At 41.5% G+C, this 22988-nt stretch overlaps 1 protein-coding gene across 1 annotated transcript in view; it reads right to left on the bottom strand.

Moving 5' to 3' along the window:
- The window catches only part of LOC123107453 (cytochrome P450 87A3), a 14315-nt gene extending 3632 nt beyond the window's left edge, over positions 1-10683 (bottom strand). The window contains exons 1-8 of the mRNA XM_044529436.1: positions 10439-10683; positions 9970-10294; positions 9712-9861; positions 9309-9563; positions 8607-8696; positions 8393-8471; positions 4142-4248; positions 1213-1346 (exon numbers count right to left, since the gene is read on the bottom strand). Coding sequence (XP_044385371.1) covers positions 1213-1346; positions 4142-4248; positions 8393-8471; positions 8607-8696; positions 9309-9563; positions 9712-9861; positions 9970-10294; positions 10439-10680 — 1382 coding nt within the window. The 5' untranslated portion in view covers positions 10681-10683. The remainder of the gene's footprint in view (positions 1-1212; positions 1347-4141; positions 4249-8392; positions 8472-8606; positions 8697-9308; positions 9564-9711; positions 9862-9969; positions 10295-10438) is intronic.
- Between the last annotated feature and the right edge of the window lie 12305 nt (positions 10684-22988).

The following is a 22988-nucleotide window of genomic DNA, read 5'->3' as shown; positions in this document are numbered from 1 at the left end:
CGCTGAAATAATGCATTGTTTGTGGGTTGGTCACACTTACATGATGAAGAGGGCTAGGAGTTGTTTGGATCGGCTGTTGGAAAGCAACTCATGGCTATGCGTTGTCTGTTGTGACAAGGAATTGTGGACTCTGTACTGTGAGAATATTGAAAGTATTTATGCAAATTGGTTGTGATTACATGATGGTGTAAGCCAACACGACAAAGCTAAAAGTAGAAAATATGTGTTTTGGCCTTGTAAGCTAAAAATCGAAAGCAAAAAGACACAAGCATGTTTATAGAAAAAGGCCACCACAACACCTTAGCCTAAACAAGCACTCCCAGAGAATTCCTTTAAGGAAATATAATCTTCATGGAAATTTTGGAGATTTCTTGTATGTCGACGCTCTATAACACTTAATTTCTACCACAATGCAAGTGCATTTATGAAATTTCTTTTAAAATAAGTATTTTATTGATTGTTTAGCCTAGTCACCCAAAATTAGAAGTATAATCGTATATGTATTCTTTAGAAGAAGGAAAAATTGGTTTTCTGGTCTATTTTAGTCTTACGGGGGGGAAATTCAGATGCGTTACATTTTCCATGTTTTGTACCAACATGGTTTATAGTCTACAATATGTTGTATGACACATAATAGTTTGCATTTTAACCATTCACATAGTTTGGTGTACTGCTTGACTTGAGTTTATAATTTATAGAAGTAAATATTTTTTATACTTATTGTCGATGTTAAGGCTAGTATTGTATTATTTATCTAAAGACCAATAAATCGCATTATGTGTGCAAGCAGTTTCCAAAACTCATTAGTTTCTGTGTGGAAAATAAAGACGTACCAAAATATATGGTGTCCATGTGATAATTTGTTCCATTTTGTAACTCCTACCTTCATGGCATCTTATTTGTGATCACGGTGTAGAAATTCGTAGTGGCATACATCGCAAGTATTTCTCATTCAGAAAACAAACACTATTTTATTTTGATATGCATGAATTTTTTTAAAACTTTCTGCTCATAAATGTTAAAACCTATGACTTGTGGAATTCTTGAAAGCAATATTGGCCATTGATCTCTTATTTGCGAGCTTATAGAGAAAAGGCCCTTCAAATAAGTTAAATTATTTTGTCAGGGATAAAGTTAATTATCACATATTGCAATAGTAAACAACAAGCACTTAACAAGGAAGACAAAGAGCATGTTGCTTCATAGTTGCACCTGTATTTAGTAACTAAGGAATGGAGGAAAATAGCCATTTGCAACTTAGCAAACTCAGCACCAACACATAATCGCAAACCTCCTCCGAAGGCCATGAAGTCTTTGGAGGCTCCACCAAGTGGCTCGGCAATTTCCTGCATAAATAGAATACTCAATACTATTTGTTATATTGAAACACAATAATTAATTTATGCATAAATAAATACACTCCACTAAATTAACTTTCATTGGTTATAATTGTATCAATGGTGAGATACTTTATCATCTTTATGCTTCTTGTGATCTATTGTTTTTCTTTATAAAGAATTTTTTAAAGTTAACTTGACTAGGGCTAGCATCACAACTTCTCTTTCCCCCACTCTCTTTCTCGTTCGTTATATCCTCCCAAGGGAGGAAACGCATTCATATGATTGGGTACATAAAGGTCTTATAAATTTACATAAGAAACTTATATAGCTGGTATAATATTTCAGTTAGTCCGCCATTCTCCTTTTCAACGTTCATGTCATTTTTCCTCCAGCAAAGCCATGTGGCCTATGTTTCTCCAAGACCATCGGCATGCACATTCCCTAATTGCCAATACCGCCATTCCTGACCACGTCTTCTACACGCCGTAACATTAGTGAGTGTTGACATGGACATGTACAACATGATCACCGAGTGCATATGCATACCTAGATAACAATTCAGGAGACACTAAATGTGGGCAAAATTGTATAGTACCAGTGCTAAGGCAGATGCTAGTACATGAAAACACAAAAGGTCAGCACCACCACTAAGTTTAGCATCCAACACAAAACTATTTTTTTTTCATTTGTGCTTATCCTCCTTAGCATCTATTGGTGATGGTAAGAGATGTTGCTAAATATGTTGGTAAAGAGAGAGAAACCTATTTTTCCCTTAAAGTTTATCTAGTCTAGTGTATAAGAGCATCTACAGCCGGGCACCACAAACCCACCCCAAATGGCAGGGCGAAAGGCCCGGTCAATGACCGGTAAAAAAACGACCCAGATGGGCACCACAAATGGGCCTCAAACGCCAGGGCTACCTGGCACCCCTCATATCCAGCCCAAAGATGGGGCGAACATGGGGAGGCCCGGGCGCGTCCACCACGTCTGACTGACGATGGGTCCCACACAGAATCGCCTGGAAATCCAACAGTCTGACAGGCGACTCCTCCGGTGGGGGTGTGAAAGTTGCGTGGCGCCGCTCCGGCTCGGCGCCTGAGGCCAAAGTTCAGTTATTTAAGTCGGCTGGCGTCCCCAACCCTAGCCACAACCTCTTCCGCCCTCTCCACGCCACCAGCCCGAGTGCATTTCTCTTCGTCTCCACCCCCGCTTCCCTTGTTGTCTGCCATGGCCCGACAAAAGAAGATGACCTATGCTATGCTCACACCAAAGCGCCCTTCTAGATCGAGGAGGGGAATCGGGCGAGGCGCGCCTCCCGCGTCGCAGCTGGCCTGCCTTCGGACTCGTCGGAGCCGAAGCAGGAGGAGTCGAAGGACGGAGAGGAGAGGAGAGGAGAAGCAGTCGGTTCCGATGGAGGTGGCGAATCTGGAGGAGGACGAGGCGGAGCAGCCAGAGGAGGAGCTGGCGTCGGCTGCGGGCTTCGGCATGTAGGACATCGAGGCGGAGTTCGCGGTCGCCCAAGCAGCCGAGATGGCGAAGCAGCAGGCCATCCTCGAGTCCATCCAGGATAAGGCCTATGTGAAGGCCAACTGACAGTTCATCCGGTAGGAACGGGTGACGATTGACGTGCTTTTCACCGAACTCGACGCGGAGGCAGAGGTGGAGGCCGATGCGGAGCAGCCGGAGTTGCGGCTGCCGCCCATATACCCGGAGCCGGGCACGGAGACATTGGACATCTTCGACGAGGATTATGGTAGTATAGGTTATTTGGTCTACATAGTACGTAGATTTTCTCGTTTGCATGTTTTGTATGGATTTAAGGTTTTAAATATGAGGTATCCAGATACAGGGAAGTAAATTTGAAGTGTCACCGGTCACTGCCCGCGGACGCGCCTGGGCACGTTCATGGGCATTTGAGGGTCCGAATTTGCTGTCGGCGGATGTAGATGCTCTAATGTATGGATGCGGGTGCCCTAAATGCTCTTTGCCTCCAAAAGTCATGTATCCCTCCTCCACGTTCTCCATCATGTCCACTCTCCCACCACACAATGCAGACCTTTTGTCACCATATCTTCACCACTATCGTAACATCCATGTGCGTTTTCACTGGCATGTTCATCATGAGCACTAGGCATCACCTATGTATAATCATACTTTGCCTCAAGTCTGGACGCACATTTTATAAAAATGACCACAATGTATAAGGTCACTTTTGCCATTAGCTAGGACCCACGTATTTGGTTGAGAGGGGGAGAGAGAGAATACTCATTGTTTATTGCTTATGGGCAGCCCACAAGCCTAAGGCCACCCGTAATCTTAAGGTCAACTTTATTTTTCAAACAATGTTTAAGGTTGACCTTAAGCTTTGCCACACAGGCCTTAAGGCCAAGTTTTTGCACATTGTGGCTGCCCTAACCATGATAACTCTATGGCAGTCTGCACCATTGACGACACCACCTACCATCTCGCTCCGTCGAACTACTCCAAACTACCTACATACATTTGTCTTTTCTAAATAAAAAACCTACATATATCTGCCTGGTCCATCTTAGAGGCCCATATAAATTATCCTACGTAGCAACTATTATTGCAGACTTCATAAAATACAATGAGGAGTTGCTATTGTGGACGCGCCGCTATCTTTATATACTTGATAAGTGGTGACATGCATGCAGTACAAGAATGCACCACTATGTTGACATGAATTAGCGAGTATTTAGCATTTTCTAGCTCCACACCTTTAGATATGTGTGGTTTGATTTAGAGGAAGGACGAGAAAATTCACTTAGAAGTTCACTAACCTTCCACCTCCAAGGGTTGAATACATTGGGGTCCTCATAAATAGTAGGATTAAGGTGAACAATGGAAGGACAAACCATGACCTTTGATCCTTTTGGGATAGTGTAAGCTGCACGAACAAAACAATGGAAAGGTTATATTGTTAAATCGACACAACAAGCCAACTTATAACAACTATAACTCCTCAAAGAAATGAACAGTCATAGAGAACCAACTTGTGGTTGGATAGTTATGAGGGCAGTGGAACCCCAGCTCACAATTGATTCAACCTCAGATTTGACGCTTTGATGTCATATAAAGGCAGCGTATATATTCTTGTGGGAGGCAACATTCTCGTCAATAGAGAACACACCCATAGTGACTTCGTAAATTTGAAGACCCGCCCATTCTATCTCTGGAAGGTGCTCATAGAGGTAGTGTGTGCATACGTACATTTATAGGGGTGAGTGTATGTATGTTTTATGAGCGTTCTGCGTCTGTACTGTGTTCATAAAAACAGCCATACCCGTTTTTAGGAAAAAATGACTATCAATTAGGCACAATATAAAATCTATTTAGAAAATCCTTACATCAACAATTATCATCGAAATTCCATTTCGGCTGCGGCCCAGGTAGCACCTTGATGAGTTCTATGTACTACTAGCAAATCGGCATTTCCTATTTGGCGCCACAGGCGCCAGTTAATGTGCATTTTCGTTAACTGGCGCTTGTGGCGTCCGTAAATGGGTCGGCCCATCTAGGCGCGGGTTGACATCTTATTTTTTGAAAATTCTATGATTTTTTTTGAATATCTATGAACTTTTTGAAAATTTCAAAAGTATTGTTTCAGATTGGTCAAGTTTTCTGAATATCGATAATTTTTTTTGAAATTTGATGAACATCTTTTTGAAAATGAATGAATTTTTTTATTTATGAATTTTTTTAAAATTCAATGAAGTTTTTATAAAAATAAATGAACTTTTTTTGAATTGATACTTTAAAAAATAATGAACTGTTGCTAAATTGGATGAACTTTTTTTCAATTTGAATGAATTTTTTTCAAATTTATGATTTTTTACAAAATTGATGAACCTTTTTTAAAAATATGAAAAAAAATTCAAATGGATGAACCTTTTTTTCGTTAAATCTTTAAACCTTTTTTGATTTTATATTTTTATTTTCGTAACGAAAAAACAAACAAATTTGGGGCAGCACACTAGTGGGCCGGTCCATGCTAGCAGCGCTGCAGGCGCCGGATCGTTAACGGGCGCCTGCAGCTCTGTATAAGGACCTCCCAAGCAAAACCTCTGGTCGGTCCAGGTCCAACAACAACACCTCTTATTTTAATGGAGGACCTGACCCAACCCAATTAACCTAAAAAGAAAATTAAAAAAAGCCCAGGTGCACACACAACGCACAAAGGCTCTACATTTAAAAATAGGGCATTTCCTATTTGGCGCCACAGGCGCCGGTTAATGTGTTATTTTGCTAACCGGCGCCTGTGGCAAAGATAGATGGGCCGGCCCATTTGGTACAACAGATTTCAAACCCGATGAACTTTATCAAACTCGATGAACTTTTTTCTTAATTCGATGAACTTTTTTCCAAACTTGATGAACTTTTTTCGAACTCGGTGAACATTTTTCAAAATTCGGTGAACTTTTTTCAAAGTTTGATGAACTTTTTTCAAAATCGGTGAACTTTTTTAAAATATCGGTGAACTTTTTTTCAAAATCGATGAACTGTTTTCATTTTTTGTGAACTGTTTTCCGAATACGATGAACTTTTTCAAAATTGATGAACTTTTTTCAATTTTGTGAACTGATTTGGGCCTGTAGAGATTCGACCCATTTGCCCCAGCTGCAGGCACCAGTTAGCCTAACTGGCGCCTGTAGCGCTGAATAGGAGCTCCCTAAAAATAGGTGATCCTCAAAAAAAGAATATCTAAAAATAGGTCTCCCAGTTAGCCATACAGTCCACACACGGATATAGGCTTTCCATAGGGTTTAATCACATGCAAATTTATTCATAAAAAATATATACATAGGCAAACTACAAAAATGCTAGACCTACAGGCTCCAACTTACAGATTTCAGCTTCTGGAGGTGATCCCCCCTAATCCCCAACTAGCCCTCTCTAAATTGCGTCGTGGGTTCCCATAATATCCAACCAAATAATGCCATGTCACCCCATAAAGCCGTAATAGAATTCCTTAGTTTTTTTTCGTAAATGTAGCATAGCTCGGCAAACTGTGTGTGCTCTTTTAATCCATGGATGTGTGGTTCTTTTTTGTCCGAGCAGTCCTCTAAAAAAGTTCTCTTTTTTTTGCGGGACTCTAAAAAAGTTCTCAACGACTCTACTTTTTCTATTGGGATTGTAGTCTACATTTACAGATTATATATGAGATTATTTCAATTGTGAAATAAGTTAGTCCACAAACTCTGTTCTACGTCTTCTTTACAATTACTTTATAAAGTTCATTTCAAACGTAACCATGTGTTTATCAGATATAGTATTATATGCACTTTTGCAAAATTGGTGAAAGTATATATATTGCACGTAACATGTTGCAATAATCTGAGTAGTGAATGATATCATAGCTATACCAAGTTGCAAGTATTGTACTTTGCACAAAACATTACAAGTGTACAATTGTTTTGTGAAAACAAAATCCTAATATCCTCAACCGTCCAAAGAGGATTGACAACATAGGTTGCATATCATGATTTTCTTTATTTGGTTCATTGACTTACTATTAAGAAGCACCCGAGCCTTAGTACGCAAAACAAAGACATACTCCCTCCTTTCCCGTTGAGAGGGCTTATCTCAACCTTTTTTGTTTTTCTGATTTAAAAGAGCCCATCTCCATCTCCTATTGAGATTCGGCGTATTAAATTTTTGTATGCAAGAATTAAAAAGGAACACATCAATGCATGTAATGTTCCTACTCATCTAGGCCAAGCATGCATGCACTGCAATTAATCCAAATTAATGGATTTGTTTAATTTGGGTAATTTTGTAAAGAATGAGATGCATTCCTCCACTCATCATCTGCCTTGATTGATATATTTTAGATTTGAGCCCTGTAAACCAGAAAGGATGGAGTACTTCAACTAGAATTTCATGCATACAGAAGCTAGTGAGCTCTATTTTTTATCTTTGAAATAAACATGTATTTTTTTTGTCGACCGTGAACTTTAGAATTGCATCCATTTATACCATATTTCAAATTTGGACTGATCAACGATGTCGGAGCTATCAAGTCCTCTACACTTGTAGTCGATTGTTTGGTAGTAGCCAACATGGTCTCATGTATTGTTCGTTTGGAGGGGTCTTGCGGTGAAGTCAGTCACTTGCTCGGGGAGAAGTGATGTCGATGGCATGGCAGGTGACCTCGATGGTGTTTTCTCCTCAGTGATGTGTGTGGGTCTTGCGGGGAGCCAGATAGACCGGTACCCTATCTCATCGGCGTGTTGAAACAGTTTTCGCCAGAGTTTTTGTTAATTAACTGAGCAACTCTCTTCTACCTTTTCAATGAATCAGGACCTAAGGGACCGTGTTTCAAAGAAATCTCATGAAGTAGTTCCCTTGTGAAGATAGAAGTGAGGCGCCAAAGGAAGAAATAGAGTGGGGCCACCTATTACGGTTTGGGGCAGCATAACAGGGTGGGAACCCATCAATATGTTATGCTGAATGTTTGGGTATCCCAAAATTTATATATGATGGAGCTTCACAAAAATATAGTTATATGCAATGAGTAATTGTAATTCTGATTCGAGGTTTGCTTCTAAATTAGAACTCTAAACAAGGTTCGAATTTGTATTCCACTACCCAATTGGGAACTTAGATAAGAAAAGGTATGATTCACATTGCCAGTCGGTATATGTTTTTCTTTAGAAAATGAAAGCTTGATTACATCTGTTTGTATCATTTAAGGATACACACAACCAAATCATTATACTCCATAATGTAGTGCATATAATTTTAAAAAAAAAGACAAACTTTGCACACTGTGACCAAATTAATAGAGAAAACTATTTTATCTGCAATGCCAAATAAAATATGAAACTACATCTTATGATAAATCTAATGATATATGTTTGGCATTCTATTTCTAAATGTAATTTTACTATCCACAAACTTGGTCAAGGTTTGACGTTTTTAAAAATCTATTTGCACTATATTATGGAACGGGGAGAGTATAAGAACGTAAAAATCAGCCAATATATATGGTAACAATGGTTATAGATTATACTTAAATAAATTATTGTTACCTTTTATGTGAACATCCTCTCTTGCTTTCTTAAATAATAATGGAGCAATATTGGCCATTCTTAATGACTCGTGTATGACCTACAGGCATAAGAACAATAAAGCAAACGAGAATTGACATCGATAAAATAGATAAATGCAAGTAGTAGAAGAAATCAGAAACACTATATGAAATTGGGTTTCTTGCTGGGTGTATCTCAGAAACACTATACATACACAAGATGTAAATTTCATGGATTTGTATTCCTCCCATGTGATTTCAGCATCAGGACTTGCCCTTCTTTTCCGAATGTTCTCATGTTCGTCCTGCAAGAATCAGTCTTATCTCATAAGTTTTCAACAAAACAGATGGTTGTCCGCCTAGATGTGTAAGTTATGCATCTCTTTACCGAAAATTCATATATCAAAAGTTACTAGAAGTCCCTTTGGGAACATTCCATAAAAGTTACTAGAAGAGAACTTCTATATCCACTTTAGTAATACTGTACTACCTCCATTCCTAATTATAAGACGTTGCCCCAACGTCTTATAATAGAGGTAGTAATAGTTTGTAATACAAAATACTTTTGCACCAAACCAGTTGGGCTCGCTTTTGTATCCCGGCTTGGATTTAATAGATAAGGAAAAAGGAAAGATGGTGAAGCTCACTCAAATATTAGAAAGGCCGTGAACAAGCATGAGTATATGTCAAACTTTTTATATTTGACCAAGTTCATAGAAAAAAATCAACATCAATCAACAATACAAATTGTTCGACATTTTTTCTATAAGTTTGGTCAAACCAAAAGCCAAAACATGCATGACTTACATTCTGAGATGAAGGGGGTATGATTTTTACCTGATATTGGGTTTTCCCCTATATAAATATAAAATATCAATGCAGCAGTGTTATTGAAGTGCGCCTCTGTCTTTTCTTACCGTTAGTTCTTGCAAGGCCTTGGGATTGTCTGTCAGAAACTTGATTGCAGCAGTTATCCCGGACGACGTTGTCTCGAAGCCAGCGAAGAGCAGCAGGAAGATCAAATTCAGTGCAAAATTGTCGCTCATTGCAAGCTTGTCCTCCTTGATAGTGTCGATCAAGAGATCAATAAAATCAACTTTTTCCAGTCGAGAAGGTGCCTTTTTCCTTTCATCGAAAAGTTTACGCAGTATCTTCATGACTTCCTTGCGCCCCTGGGAAAGAACAGAGCTTTGAATTAGCAACTGTGCTAGCTGATTCTGAATCTCCAGACATGTTGCTAACAGTAGCTGGGAGCTTATTGCTAATTGTGGATTAGCCTTTAATAAGAATTCCAAAAATGTGCATATTCTGTAGGTTTACCTGCATACACTGGTAGAAGGCTGTCCCAGGAATGTAAAGTGGAAACGCTAGGAGCCCCCGAATGAACGCGTCGAACTGTTTCCACAGCTTCCCGTCTGAACTTGAGGAGTCGTAGCTGATGAGTCTCTTGGCTGTCACGCTGAATATCATCTGGAAGAGGGTAAAGTTGGGGAGAGTCAGATCGGCTGGGACACAGACAGATAAATTTGCTTATTTACTTTGAAAACAGTATCGATCGACTGAGTGAGACATGCATACACTGGAGGTCGCCTCCTTGAGCTCGACGCTTGGCAGGTCAAGCCACGAGAGCAGGCTCGCCTGAGCCGTCCTCTGCACGTCCTGGAGCAGGACCAGCCTGAGGTTCTCGGGGCCGAAGATCCGGAGGATGAGGTTCTTGGCGTGCTTGTGGAAGGACCCCATGGATGGGATGATGCTCTCGGCGCCGAAGATCCTCATCACCGACTCCGGCCACCAGTTCTCGAAGAGCCTCTCGTCTTGCTGGAACACCAGGTTGTTCAGCTCCGCGTCGAGGGAAACGATGAGGTCTACGCCGATCAAATTCGTCCTGAAAATCGGGCCGTACCTGAAATTTGAACCATTTGTTTAGATACTCACAGTATTTTATTGCCAAGTAATCCGTTAAAATAGTTGCAAACGGAGTTATGCGGTTCATGCTCTGTTTGCGTCACGATTTTATCTTACTCTACAATCCTGTTTGGAAGATTACCTTTCAAGGCGTCGCTTGAAGAACGGGTGCAGCTCCAGAGATGGGCTCCCGGCGAAGAACTGGAGGGTCTCCCCGAGGACGGGGAGACCCCTGGACCCCGGCGGCAGCCTCCCTTTTGCCGTGATTGAGCTACTGCAGTACCATCTGAATAACCAAAGGATTAATAACGAAGCTAACACCGCAGCCGCTCCCTGGAGAACGGAGCCAGGCATGGCCGAAGCCCATCGGTCACTACCCTCCATTTGCTGCTCTGCTTGCAGTATGCTAGATAGTCTTCCTCTTGGCGTATATATAGACGCGATTGTAGCACAATTGCCGCTTTGTGCTGCACCTCTGAAGTTAGGTAACGAAGCAGGCATATTTGAAAATGTTTACACCTCTGAAAATTAAAATATTGTATTTTGCATATAGTATCTTTTTTACGGGGTTCGGTAAAGTTTTTTTTTTTGCGGGAGTCGGTAATGATAATTAGCTAGCTTTAAAAAGCAAAGATAATTAGCTAAACAAAAATTGGAATGGTATAAGCCCTGTGCTTTTTTGTAATAAAAAAGAAGAGACTGTCCGTATTTTTTTCCTGATTACCAGTTCAGTGCCAAACCATTACTCGGGGAAAAGTATTATACAGAGCCTTAGCACTTCTCATAATCCTTATAATAGTTTATTCAAGTTGTATTCGTATCCTCCGACGTAGCACTGGAACTGTGGCTGGAAAAACTACAGGAAAAGCATTTTTTGCCTTGTTTTCGCCGTAAAACAAGTGTAAATTGTTGGCCGCTCGGCTTATATCAGTGTAAACCAAGTGTATCTTTTGCCTGGATTATCATTTGACTGCTAAGAGCAACTCTAGCAGACCCCGCATCCCGCTCCGACCCGTAAAATAACCATCAAAATACGGATCGGGGCGAAAAAATCTGCCCGATCAGACCCAGCATTCCGCCTCGGCCCGCAAAAAATTTTAGGGGGCGCGGCAAAATCCCTAGCCCAACCCGGAAAAACACGGCTTTCCGCCTCGCGGCTGTGGTGCCCTGCATATAAGCGGAAGCGGTTGGTGGGGGGACATTTCATCTCGTGCTTTCTTCCACCAACCTCCTCTTCTCTCCCCCCTCGCGCCGCCGCCGGCCGCTGCCCAATATTCCGGCGAAAGCAGTCGGCAGGAGCACGCCAGAAGGCGCCACACGCACGAGGCCTCCCCTCCCTTCCCCCCTGCGTCAGCGGCCGCCGGATTTTACAGATCTGCGGCACTTCATCGCGGGCCACCGGATTTGGCTTTTCCGGCCGCCGGTTGCTGCCCCAAGCGATGGAATGGTCGGGAAGCCTCTCCCGCAGCCCAGGCAACGGCGCATCGCCGCATGCAGGTACTGCTTCGTCCGCCCGCCGCCGCTGAAGGTTTGCGTGCATGGATTCGTCCGGCCGTCCACCGGGGTCCGCACTCGCGCAACGTCTTTGTGGCTTGCCGATGCCGCTCATAGAGTGCGACGACTACACGCGGAAAGTGTTGCAGTTCACTTCGGGCACGCCGAAGCACCCCGGATGGGTGTTCTTCAAATGCGAAAACGACGGGGTACGTGCACTTGCGGTAGCTCATTTTGTGGCTCATTATTTGGTTCAATTGCAGTAGCTCATTTTGAACATGCTCACTCATTGTGTGTAGGAAGATGGATGCTCATTTTGGTTTTGGGAAGGCGAATACATTGATTTGTTGATAGAAAGAAAATTAATAGATGTTCGTGCACTTCTTAGTAGAATCGAATGCAATGAATCGGGTGCATGTGCAACTAGAGGGGAAGCAACGTCTACTTCTTTCGAACCAAAGATGAAGAAAGAAGAATGCAAAATCAAAGAATCCGCAGATCAACAATGAATGCATGGAGAAGATATTAGTCCAACTAGTGGGAGCAGTTATGGAAGTTGGAAATCTTCTAAAACGAATACTTGTGGTTCTTGTTTTCTTTGGTCTTACTATTCTAGCAAAGATTTAGTGATGTCTATGTATCCAATATTGTTGAAAAAGCAAAAAAAAAAGCATTATGTTGGATCAAATTAAGGTGCAAATTTAGGTTTTCCGGGTCGGGAGGAGTTGCGCCCGATCAGACCCCGCAAAGCCGACCCGTAAAAGAGCATATTCCGCAAATATTCTTTTTTACGGATCCGTTATGCAGGGTTTGAATCTGCAGCCGTCCGCGCCGACCTGCAAAGCCGTTTTTCTGTGAACTGCAAACGCGTTTTGTGGGCCGGCCGGATACGGGATCTGTTAGAGTTGCTCTAAACCTCCGGAAAAAGTATTCTACTGGGCATTGGTACTTATTCTGACCCTTATAGTAGTTTATTTCAATCGTACTCTTATCCCTGGACGTAGCACTAGGGAACCTGTGGCTGGAGAGAATCTCCCATGGTGGAGAAATGCAAAATGGTAAACTCTATGGAGACACATGTCGTGTCATTTCATCATCGAAATGGAACTGACTTACGACCAACCTCGTTGGAGGCCTCCTTCCTTCTGTGAATCAGGGAACCGGATTCTCTAACATAGAGAAGGAAAGTCACAATGCTACAGTCCTAACCTACTGTAAAATGAAGAAGGGAAGTTAGAGAAGGTTAGTAGGTATTAGCAGGTTGTTTGCTATTGATATTTACTGTAGATATAAATAATTTAATGTTAGAGGATCCGGTTCCATGAACCCGGAGGGGGGGGGGGGTGATAATTCTTGCAAGAAAATATAAATGAAATGGATACAAAATAGCATGTCACCCAAATTGTATTTTGAAAAGTGAGGCACAACCAAGTGAAGAATCAAGTTTCTTGCCACGATCACCAAGGTTTCTAAACAAACTCATTTTCAAGATGAATTTTACACATGGTCAACATGTCAGTTTTGAGCACATCCAAGTATGAAAATATAAATGAAATGGATACAAAATAGCATGTCACCCAAATTGTATTTTGAAAAGTGAGGCACAACCAAGTGAAGAATCAAGTTTCTTGCCACGATCACCAAGGTTTCTAAACAAACTCATTTTCAAGATGAATTTTACACATGATCAACATGTCAGTTTTGAGCACATCCAAGTAAAAAAATTGAAATTATGCAACACTTGCTTAATTTTACCAATGACTATTCAATACTTGATCATTTTCTCCTTTGTACAAGTATGGTATTTTCTCAAGTGGACATGGTAATCTGACTTGGAAGTATAGAAGTAGCAATATTAAATAAAATCGACTGATTAGGCATTTAGTATAGTCTTTACTTCTAGTGTATACAATTAACACAAACCCAAAAACTTCCAGGGACATTAATGAATGCAAAATTTACATTCATCCGCCTACATGAATCTTCTCCTAGCATGTTATCGGTTTGTGAGAACAATCAGACCCAAAGAACAATGCAACATCAATGTCTCAGTTTACATTTACAAAGGGCAAAGGTTTTGGTACTCATCAGGGAATATCTGTTTCACACTCAACTGAAAACCAATTGAATTCATTCACTATCCGCGGACGCACCCAAGTGCACCCGCAGACGTTTAGAGGCCTGGATTAGCTAGGTCCGGTTGTAGATGCTCTAACAACATGCACTTATCGCTAATTATTTGAAATGACTTATTTTATGGTATTTGAAATACATTTTGATTGGTCTAACGGCTGGATCGTATCTTTCTGTCCCTCCGAATCATCTGAATATTATGTTTAGATGTTAATGGTCACTTTGGTTCTGGACACATGTACGAATGCAGAAGGTGATGTTTCCTGCTCATCAGACATCTAAAGAATTGCCAGCACGTGTGTACAGGGCGACGCACATGGGGCATGGCAAGTTTCGATTGACTTGTCATTTGGTTGAAATAAGCTTCATCACAGCTGATCCCCTTTTGATTTTCCGATTATTCTACTTCCTTTGCTTGAAATAAGTATCCTCACGTCTGATCTCTTTTGGATCTATGTACGTGAAATAACTATGTTTCGGGTATATCCCGAAGCCTTCTCTGGGTCCCTCCAAGCGCTCTGAGCTGTCCTCAGAATAATCTTTGAACCTACGAGATCGAGCTGGCCTCGAGGTGTCTATGCAACCTTCTTTTTTGACTCTTGCTTTTGCTCTACAGGTTGTCTATGATCTTGGATTGAGATGATTAAAAAAAATGTTCGTTTCGACAAAGCACACAACTTTCATGTTGAACACTTTTTCATTTGAAGTTATTTTGAGGGTGATTCCGTGTAAGTCAAAATTCTATGCCAATCATAATTCTTAATTTTTTTTCTAAGTTCCAGTTCAAGCTATCCTCATATTATTCATTCCAACCTTTTCAAAGAGGGTTATCCAATGGTTGTCTAAAAAATTCACAAGGGTACGCAGGTACGGGACCACGCACCTGCACGACCACATGATTGTTTCATGATCTGCAAACTCATCACAATGTATTCAAAATGAGTCTTATTTTCAAAGCCCTCGTCACAACAAACACGAATGTGCAAATGAAACTTAATTTGGACTTTGGGTTCAAAAGATACCAAAAAAAATCATATGCGAAAGCCAAAAGAAAACGGGGTCAGTGCCCTGCTCCTGCGTGCCACAAAGCCCTTCCCATGGTTGAGTCAAGTTTTCGATTTGATTTCATCTTCCTATAGGCTCTATGACCTTTCCTATTTTGTTCCTCGACACTAGTCAACGTCAGCAGATTCATATCCGCGGCAGTTACATGCACGTAACTAATTCTTTTTATATCTCTGATTAATCGTCGCATGCAGTTTGCATTCATGCAAACAAGGAGGCTTACTTGATTATTTTATTCCTTCCTGATTAAGTTATTGAGTTGATCCTTCATTATTTCTTCCCATCGCATGACCATTTGGTGTACCGTGGTATGGAGGCATCCAGGATCACCTTGCGCCGTGATCTGGCAAATCGGTAACCAGGGGCGTATCTAGGGGGGTGCCATGGCACCCCCTATAGAAATGATAAATAGTTTACGTAGTACATTTAACCTTATTTTGAACTATTTGTTGGATTTACTATGACGTTTAGGCACAATCACACTACTTTTGTGTAATTTTTCTAAAACTTTTATCTATGTATAGATGTTTGGCACACGCGCCCCAGTAATTAGATCGTAGGTCCGCCATTATCGGTAACGAGAACCGGCACGTGTGTGTCCAAGGGGACACGCACATGGAGTCTCACATGGCAAGTTTTGATGAACCTATCCTTTGTCTAAAATACAATATCCTCGCAATTGATTTTATGTTTATTGTCGAATCAGCATATTTCCTTTGCTTGAAATAGCTATCACAGCTGATCTCTTTTGGATGTATGTATGCACGTGAAATCAACCGAAATGGAGATTACGGCTACACCCAAAACGAGTGCACACATGCCTGGAGAGGAAAAAATCAACCTTCTCTTAATGAATCGGTATCCGCGGCGGCGCTTTGCCGCAAAATAGAAAAAGAAATAGAAAAAAATGGTATCCGCGGCGGCGCGCGGTCGTAGGAGCAGTGGGTGGTTAGTCGAGTCGATTGCATGCATAGCCGTGCATTATAGCTCAAGCCACCGATACGATTATCTACAAGAACATCATCAATCATATGCACCCAACAAAGATTATTTTACTTGCCGCTTGATTAATCAGTGTGCGCAGTTTGCACTCACGCAAACAAGCTGGCTTGATTATGTATTCCACGTGTTAATTGAGTTAATAGATTGCTCAATTCCATCGCATCATCCAGTGTGCCCTGTTGTGGCGAATCATATCAAGTTGAATGAATGCTACCACATGTGTGCGCAACGAGCGGTCCAACGGGGCAAGTTTCGGCTAATTTGTCCTTTGTTTGTCCTTGTATGACCTCCATTTGATTTTCCTATCTCTATAATTCTTCTAGGTAGGATGAAACCGAAGAGCCTTATACCAACACACCTTCGCTGCCACCACCTCGTTGATGCAGGCAGAGAAACAAAACCTAACGAAAAAATTGAAATGGATAGGTCCTCATTCCTCTTGACGCCGACGAGACCGCTCGACGGGGGGGACCTTTGGTTGCAGTTAGAGTTGGGAACAAGAGTGAGATGTAACTAGATATAGCATTGTGAGGGTACCACCAGTTATTTTGGTTAACTTTTGATTAGTTGATTTTAATGACTTGCAAGCAGTCGATTGATCTGAAGGGGCCGGCAAAAATCCCGATCCTAAATTAGCAGAGGGGTGATTTTCCCTCCCCGCCTCAAAGAGAATGGCAGCCACTCTCGCATACCTTTCCACGTGGGGGTAAGACAAGCATAATGGAGCGAGGGGACGAGGGATGAATCGGGGAGACGATAAGATGTTATGGTGATCATGACAATGTTTTTTTTTCGAAAAGAGGGAGCTTCTCGACCTCTCCATTAGAACGATGCATACGGCCAAATTAATTAATAAGCAAGTAGGTTCAACATAAGTCTTGATGTCTCAAACAAAAGAACAAAAATTGCTCACAAAGAGCAGCGAAAATAAAAGTAAAAGTCACAACCGGCTGGCATAAGAAAGATATGAAAACTAATTGTCTATCCCATTACATAACCACCATCCAAACCGGTTGAAAATAGCCCGTGCTACCATCTCCCATCGGATAGATCCAGTAACCATACGCTCCCTAGCCTCCGTAGGAGTGAGTAGCGACCACATACGGATCAACGCAATGACTCGGAAGATAACCTACAAAAAATAAATATTTGTTGTTCTGCTAAAGACCAAATCATTTCTGCAGTTCCAGACTGCCCATAATGAAGCACATACTCCTACACGAATGTGTCTCGCTGTTTCGGAATCTATCCCGTCAAGCCACGTCCCAAATAACGTGTTGATAGTATTCGGAAGAGTAATGTTAAAGGCTATGTAAATCGTCCGCCATAAAAATTTCGACTGTGCGACACTGTGGACCGACCTGAGGTTCTGACTGTGCAACATACCAATGTCGACACGTGAGACACAAAGAGTCATACGCACGCCACATATAGTTTCTATTGGGCCAACAACCCCCCACAAACTAGCCACTCACCTCCAGAACCCAAGTGGGCCCTAGCCTCGATGTACCATAAGCCTCTATTTTCACGGAGCTTAGGGCTTCTCCAACATGGATCCCTAAAACAGACACAACATCCACCCGCAGACGCGTTGCGGACAGTGATACAAGAACCGGCCATACAACACTTGCCGCAAACCCCCATCCGCAATACAAACTAATTCGGCTATAATTCATGCAAACACGATGAAATTCATTCAAATAGACATGAGTTTGGGCATAATATATATAAACCAGAGGAAAAAGTCCAGGGTTTGATTTAGCTTTCGTCTACAACTTCAAGGTTTGTTTTGGACTTTTTCCTAAACCAGATGATATTTTGTCCGTTGAACTAAAACATTAAAAAAAAAACTAGACTAACTTGTAGCGGACGGTGATCTCATACGCCTGGCCGAGCTGCTCGATGGCACCTCCGTCGCAGTTCGTGTTGTCGTCATCGTTGGAGTTGTCCCTCTAGCGGAGAAGGGGCGTGGCAGACCTGCCCGGCCGCCGTATGACGCTTGCATAGGAGCCGCTCTGCTTCCTCCTGCATTGTGCGGAGGGCCACGGCGGCCAACGTCGATGCTGGCCGGGGAGCCCTGCCCTTTTCCAGGCCGGCCGCGGTCTTGCTGAAAAACCACTCCTCGCCGATCTAGCAAGCTCCTCCTCAAGGGTTTGGGGTGGGACGTGGTGGTCAGCAGTGACACATACTGACGATGGTCCAGACGCCAGCAATGCTCACCCAGGTTCGTGTCCTATTTACAGCATTTCGGACAACCGGACTCGTCCGTGGACAAATGAGATATCATGTTGGATGGCAAAGTGCTTCCGAACAGATAAGTCTAAATATTTTGTGAGTGATTTAAGAGTCTGCGTTGCAAATGTCCTTCATAGTTGCGGCGATTCTTCATCCCGATCCGATATTACGCTGTGATGGTTGGGGACCCGTGCCAACTGTAGGTTCCCTTTCCCACTCTATTGGAGGAGTGTTTAAACTACTCAACTCTTTTTATACTCGGAGAACTTAGTGTGTCCCGACCGGTTCCTTGTCGGAAATCTGTAGGGGCACGAGAGTGTGGGGCACACACGTGTCAAGTCCTGCCGTCCGTTCGTTTTGCCTCGCTATTCATGAAGTAGTTCAACTCCACATCGGGGCATAATAAGTTTTAAGTTTCAATGTTGGAACTTATGATTATTGCATCTAAAACTGTCGAGTTTCAACCAGTTTCAAGGACATAATTTTAATCAATTTTTTCTGTCGGTTGTAGACACAAAAGAATTGATTTTACTAAGTTTCAACATCGAAACTTTTAAAAGTCGTTAAAATATATTAAAAATAAATTTTATTTAAAAACGCTGGCCATGAGAAACACGAATGTGAAAACAGAACTTAATTTAAAATTTTCTTTGAAAAGATATAAAAGTTTTAAAAATCGAAGCCAAAATAAAAAGCGGACATTAGGAACATGTGTACCCCGCACTTGTGTGCCCCAAATTCTCGCTCCATATTGGCGATGGTGGATTTTATGGCATGACACTTTAATGCATAAGGCGAGCACTGTGTCAAACAAGCTTCTAAGCTCCACGTCGCAGAAACCAAGCTGATGGAGCAGGTGACTTCTGTGCCTAAATAAGTAGAGAGTGTTAGGTGTACAGAATTCCCTAGCACTTCACACCTGTTTGGCAAGAAGGGGGATGCACCTTTTTTTTAGAAAAAAAGAGGATATAACCCCCGGCTTGTGCATCATTATGATGCATACAGTCATATTAGTTAAAAGGTACAAGTAGCATCATACAGTACAACATGAATAAAAAGGCACAACCGGCGTACAATACGAGAATATGCCTATACATAGTCTATTATTGGACAACCATCCAAACTGCTTGAATGTATCATGCGCTACCGTTTCTTTTCTGTTGCACCCAAGTATACCTGGCCATTCCTCGGGCCGGGCCGGCTTCGGGCCGGGCCAACCAAAGCCCGACGCAAAAAAGCCAGGCCCGAGCCCGGCCCGGCCCGGCCGTCGGGCCTAAAAATCGGGCCCGAGCCCAGCTCATCACACTAAAAGCCCGTCGGGCCTCGGGCCACGGGTCGGGCCTCTTCCTTAAATGGCAAAATTGATGGGCCCGGGCCCGGCCCAGCCCAGGCTTCGGGCTCAAAACTTAGGCCCGAGCCCGGCCCATGGACAAGGTCGGGCCGGGCCGGGTCGGGCTTTTTCGGGCCGGGTCGGGTCGGGCCGACCGGGCCGGGCTGCCCATGGCCAGGTACACCCAAGCGACATATGCACCTGCATTTCCATACGCTGAAGTAAGGATTACGATTCATCTTCTAGTGGAAAGTAACCTACAAAAATATATGAATCTTTGTTCTATTAAAAAGACAGTCATTAGGGCAGTTTCATAATGCCCAAAGAGAAGCACACACTCCCACATGCATATGTGCTTTAAACTTAACATGAATCCCAGCCAATTAGTTACCGAACAAATCCGATATACAAGTGGATGAAGGCAGGTAAAATTCTATATGGATCGTACACCAAAGAAGGATGGCAAATGAGCATGAAGAAAAAAGATGATTGTTTGTTTCCTCTTCATAAAGAAGCACTGTCGAAAAGCTGGGCGGCAAACTTTTGTCAGACTATTCTTCATTAATGACATCTCTATTGGGAAACCACAAATGTCTTGTCTACGAATGCCTTGGATCATAGTTGATGCTTATTAAAAGGGTTAGGCATGCTTTGCTACGTCATTGGTGTTATTCGGTTTTCATAATTTTTCTACTCCCTTTGTTTAAAATATAAGGTGTATTAATTTTTCAAAAACCAAACATCTTTAAGTTTGACCAAATTGTAGATAAATATAACAATATCCATAATATCGAATTAGCATCATTAGAATCATCATGAAATAAATTTGTTAATATTCTATTCAGTATTATCGATGTCGATGTTTTTGGCTCTAAACTTGGCCAAACTTAAAGAAATTTGACTGCTCAAAAATTAATGCACGTTATATTTTAAAACCGATGGTGTTTTTGGTTTGGTGAGTGGGGACATGATGGAGTGCGTTTTATTTTTATTTATAATGTGATATTTTGCTAAGCTTTTCGTGGTGTTGTTATGTGTTATCTGCTAATCAACCCATACTTATATGAGAAAATTTTCTACTTCGATAACCGCATGTACTATATTGGTGCTATAGTATTATACATTGGTGTTTATTTTTCTAGGTAGTGAAAGGATATGCTAGATTGATATGTTTTTATAGGCTGGTTTCTGTCGATTGGTTTAAAAATCACCGATTCAGTCAAAATCGGGAACCAAATCTAAAACTAAATACCTCAATCAAATGGGAGAGCACCAAAATTAAGAAACACGGTGAATTAAAAGAATTGAATGAGAGAGCACTTTGAGAAAAAATAATGTATTGTTGGCCCCGTCAAAATTGGGTGACCCAATTTCAAATGTGAGACCTCAATTAATTGTGAGGCCTTCAAAATTAGGAAGCATAGTGTATTTCTACGCCGGTGACTGCATGTACTAGATTGGTGCTACAGTACCACATATTGATGTTTTTTTCTTGGTAGAGAGAGGGTGTGCTAAATTGATATGTTTTATAGGCTAGTTGTTTTCGATTGGTTTTAAAAACATTGATTCGACCAAAATGGTGAACCAAATCTAAAATTAAGTACCTCAATCAAATGGGAGAGTTTTAAAATTAGGGAGCACAATGAATTCAAAGAATTGAATGAGAGAACTCCTTGAAAAAAAATATTGTTGACCTAGTCAAAATCGGGTGCCCCAATTCCAAATTTGAGACCTCAATTGACTGTTAGGCCTTAAAAATTAGGGAGCATAGTGATAGAGTAGAAGGCTTGGGTGCGCCGTTGGTGTTGTTGGATTATCGCAATTTTTTTACTCACCATATTTAGAAATATATGTTGTATTAGTTTTTTAAAATAGTCAAACTGCTTTGAGTTTGATCGAGTTTGCAGAGAAATATATCAAAATTCATAATATCGAACCGGTATCATTAGATTCATTATGAAATGAATTTTCATATTTTATTTATTTAGTATTTTGGATGCCGATATTTTTGGCTCTGAACATGGTCAAAGTTAAAGAAACTTGACTTTCTAAAAAATTAGTACATATTATATTTTGAAACTGAGGGAATATTGTGTTCGGCGAGTGGGAGAGATGGTGGAGTGTGTTTTATTTTTATTTATATAATGTGATGGTTCGATGGGTCTTTCGCGGTGTGATTCTATATTATCTGCTAATCAATTTATATTTATGTGGAGAAATTTCTGCGTTGGCCAAGTATAAATCATGAACCAAATGCAAGATTGAATACTCAATCAAAATGAAGAGCTCCAAAATTACGGGGCATAGTGAATTGAAAGAATTGAATAAGATAGCTCCTTGAACAATTTGACCCGTCAAAATCAGATGACCGATTCCAAAATTCAGACCTCAATTGATTGCGAGACCTTATAAATTAGGGAGCATAGTGTTCTAAAAGAATTGAATGAGATAGATCTTTGAGAAATTCTTGACCCAGTTAAAATCAGATGACCCAATTTGAAATTGAAGACCTCAATTAATTGTGAGGCCTTCAAAATTAGGGACCATAGTGTATAGTATATATTGTGTTACCGGTTTGACAATGATGCCGTTCACCTATTCAATGTAAGGAGGTTAAAAAGGCATGAAGAAATATAAACCTATAATATGTTCTTGTTTTTAAAAGATAATTGAAGCTTTTATTACCCTGGCCTATGTATCATAGATGCATACAACATATTCATCACAATGTTATTACAAAGTTGCCAAACAATCACCTCAGCAAATAATGGGAAGTCCAACACATCAAAACATTAGACATGTTAACTAAGACAACAACACATAATAAGTAGTCTATCATTGATACATCATCCAAATTGGGACATACATTCTACGCTAATCAATTCGAGTTGTTTGCTACAAGCCAAGCTCCATCGGTTCCTTGTATTGCATTATGACGCAGCCAACTATTACCCGACCATAACAAGTGGCCTTAGAGATTTTTCACCCCCTTGCAACCAATACCCAAAAATGTGTGATGTATTATGAGGTGGATGTCATATTAAATGCCAAGTACACACAGACATCGCTTTTCTTTCCCGTCTCACATGGCGAATGAGGGAAAACCTTCCTCCCCTCGATCTCCACCAGGATCCCGTGCATTCGCCTCCTCCGCCTACCGCTCCGGCGGCCAGTGGTGGGGAGGGGAATCCTGATGCCTCGGCTCCAGCTAGTAGATTGCTAGGGTTTTAGTCCTCGCAAGGGCGACACTCGGACAGATGGCGGTGTTTATTCTTCGAGTCGGTCTTTCAGACTCTGATCCTCCTCAAGTTTGTCTGTCAGCACAGGTTAGATGGAGCTCTGACGTAGATTTCTGCTAGCTCCTTAGGGCGGCGAGGTTAGGGTTTCTCGTTGTGCGTACGCAACAAGGAGATTTGGTGTCAGATTCTTTAGA

The sequence above is a fragment of the Triticum aestivum genome, chromosome 5A (assembly GCF_018294505.1).
Source record: "Triticum aestivum cultivar Chinese Spring chromosome 5A, IWGSC CS RefSeq v2.1, whole genome shotgun sequence".
Taxonomy (NCBI): Eukaryota; Viridiplantae; Streptophyta; class Magnoliopsida; order Poales; family Poaceae; genus Triticum; species Triticum aestivum.
Note: the sequence above shows the minus strand (reverse complement) of the source record. Positions and strands in the feature narration are given on the sequence as shown.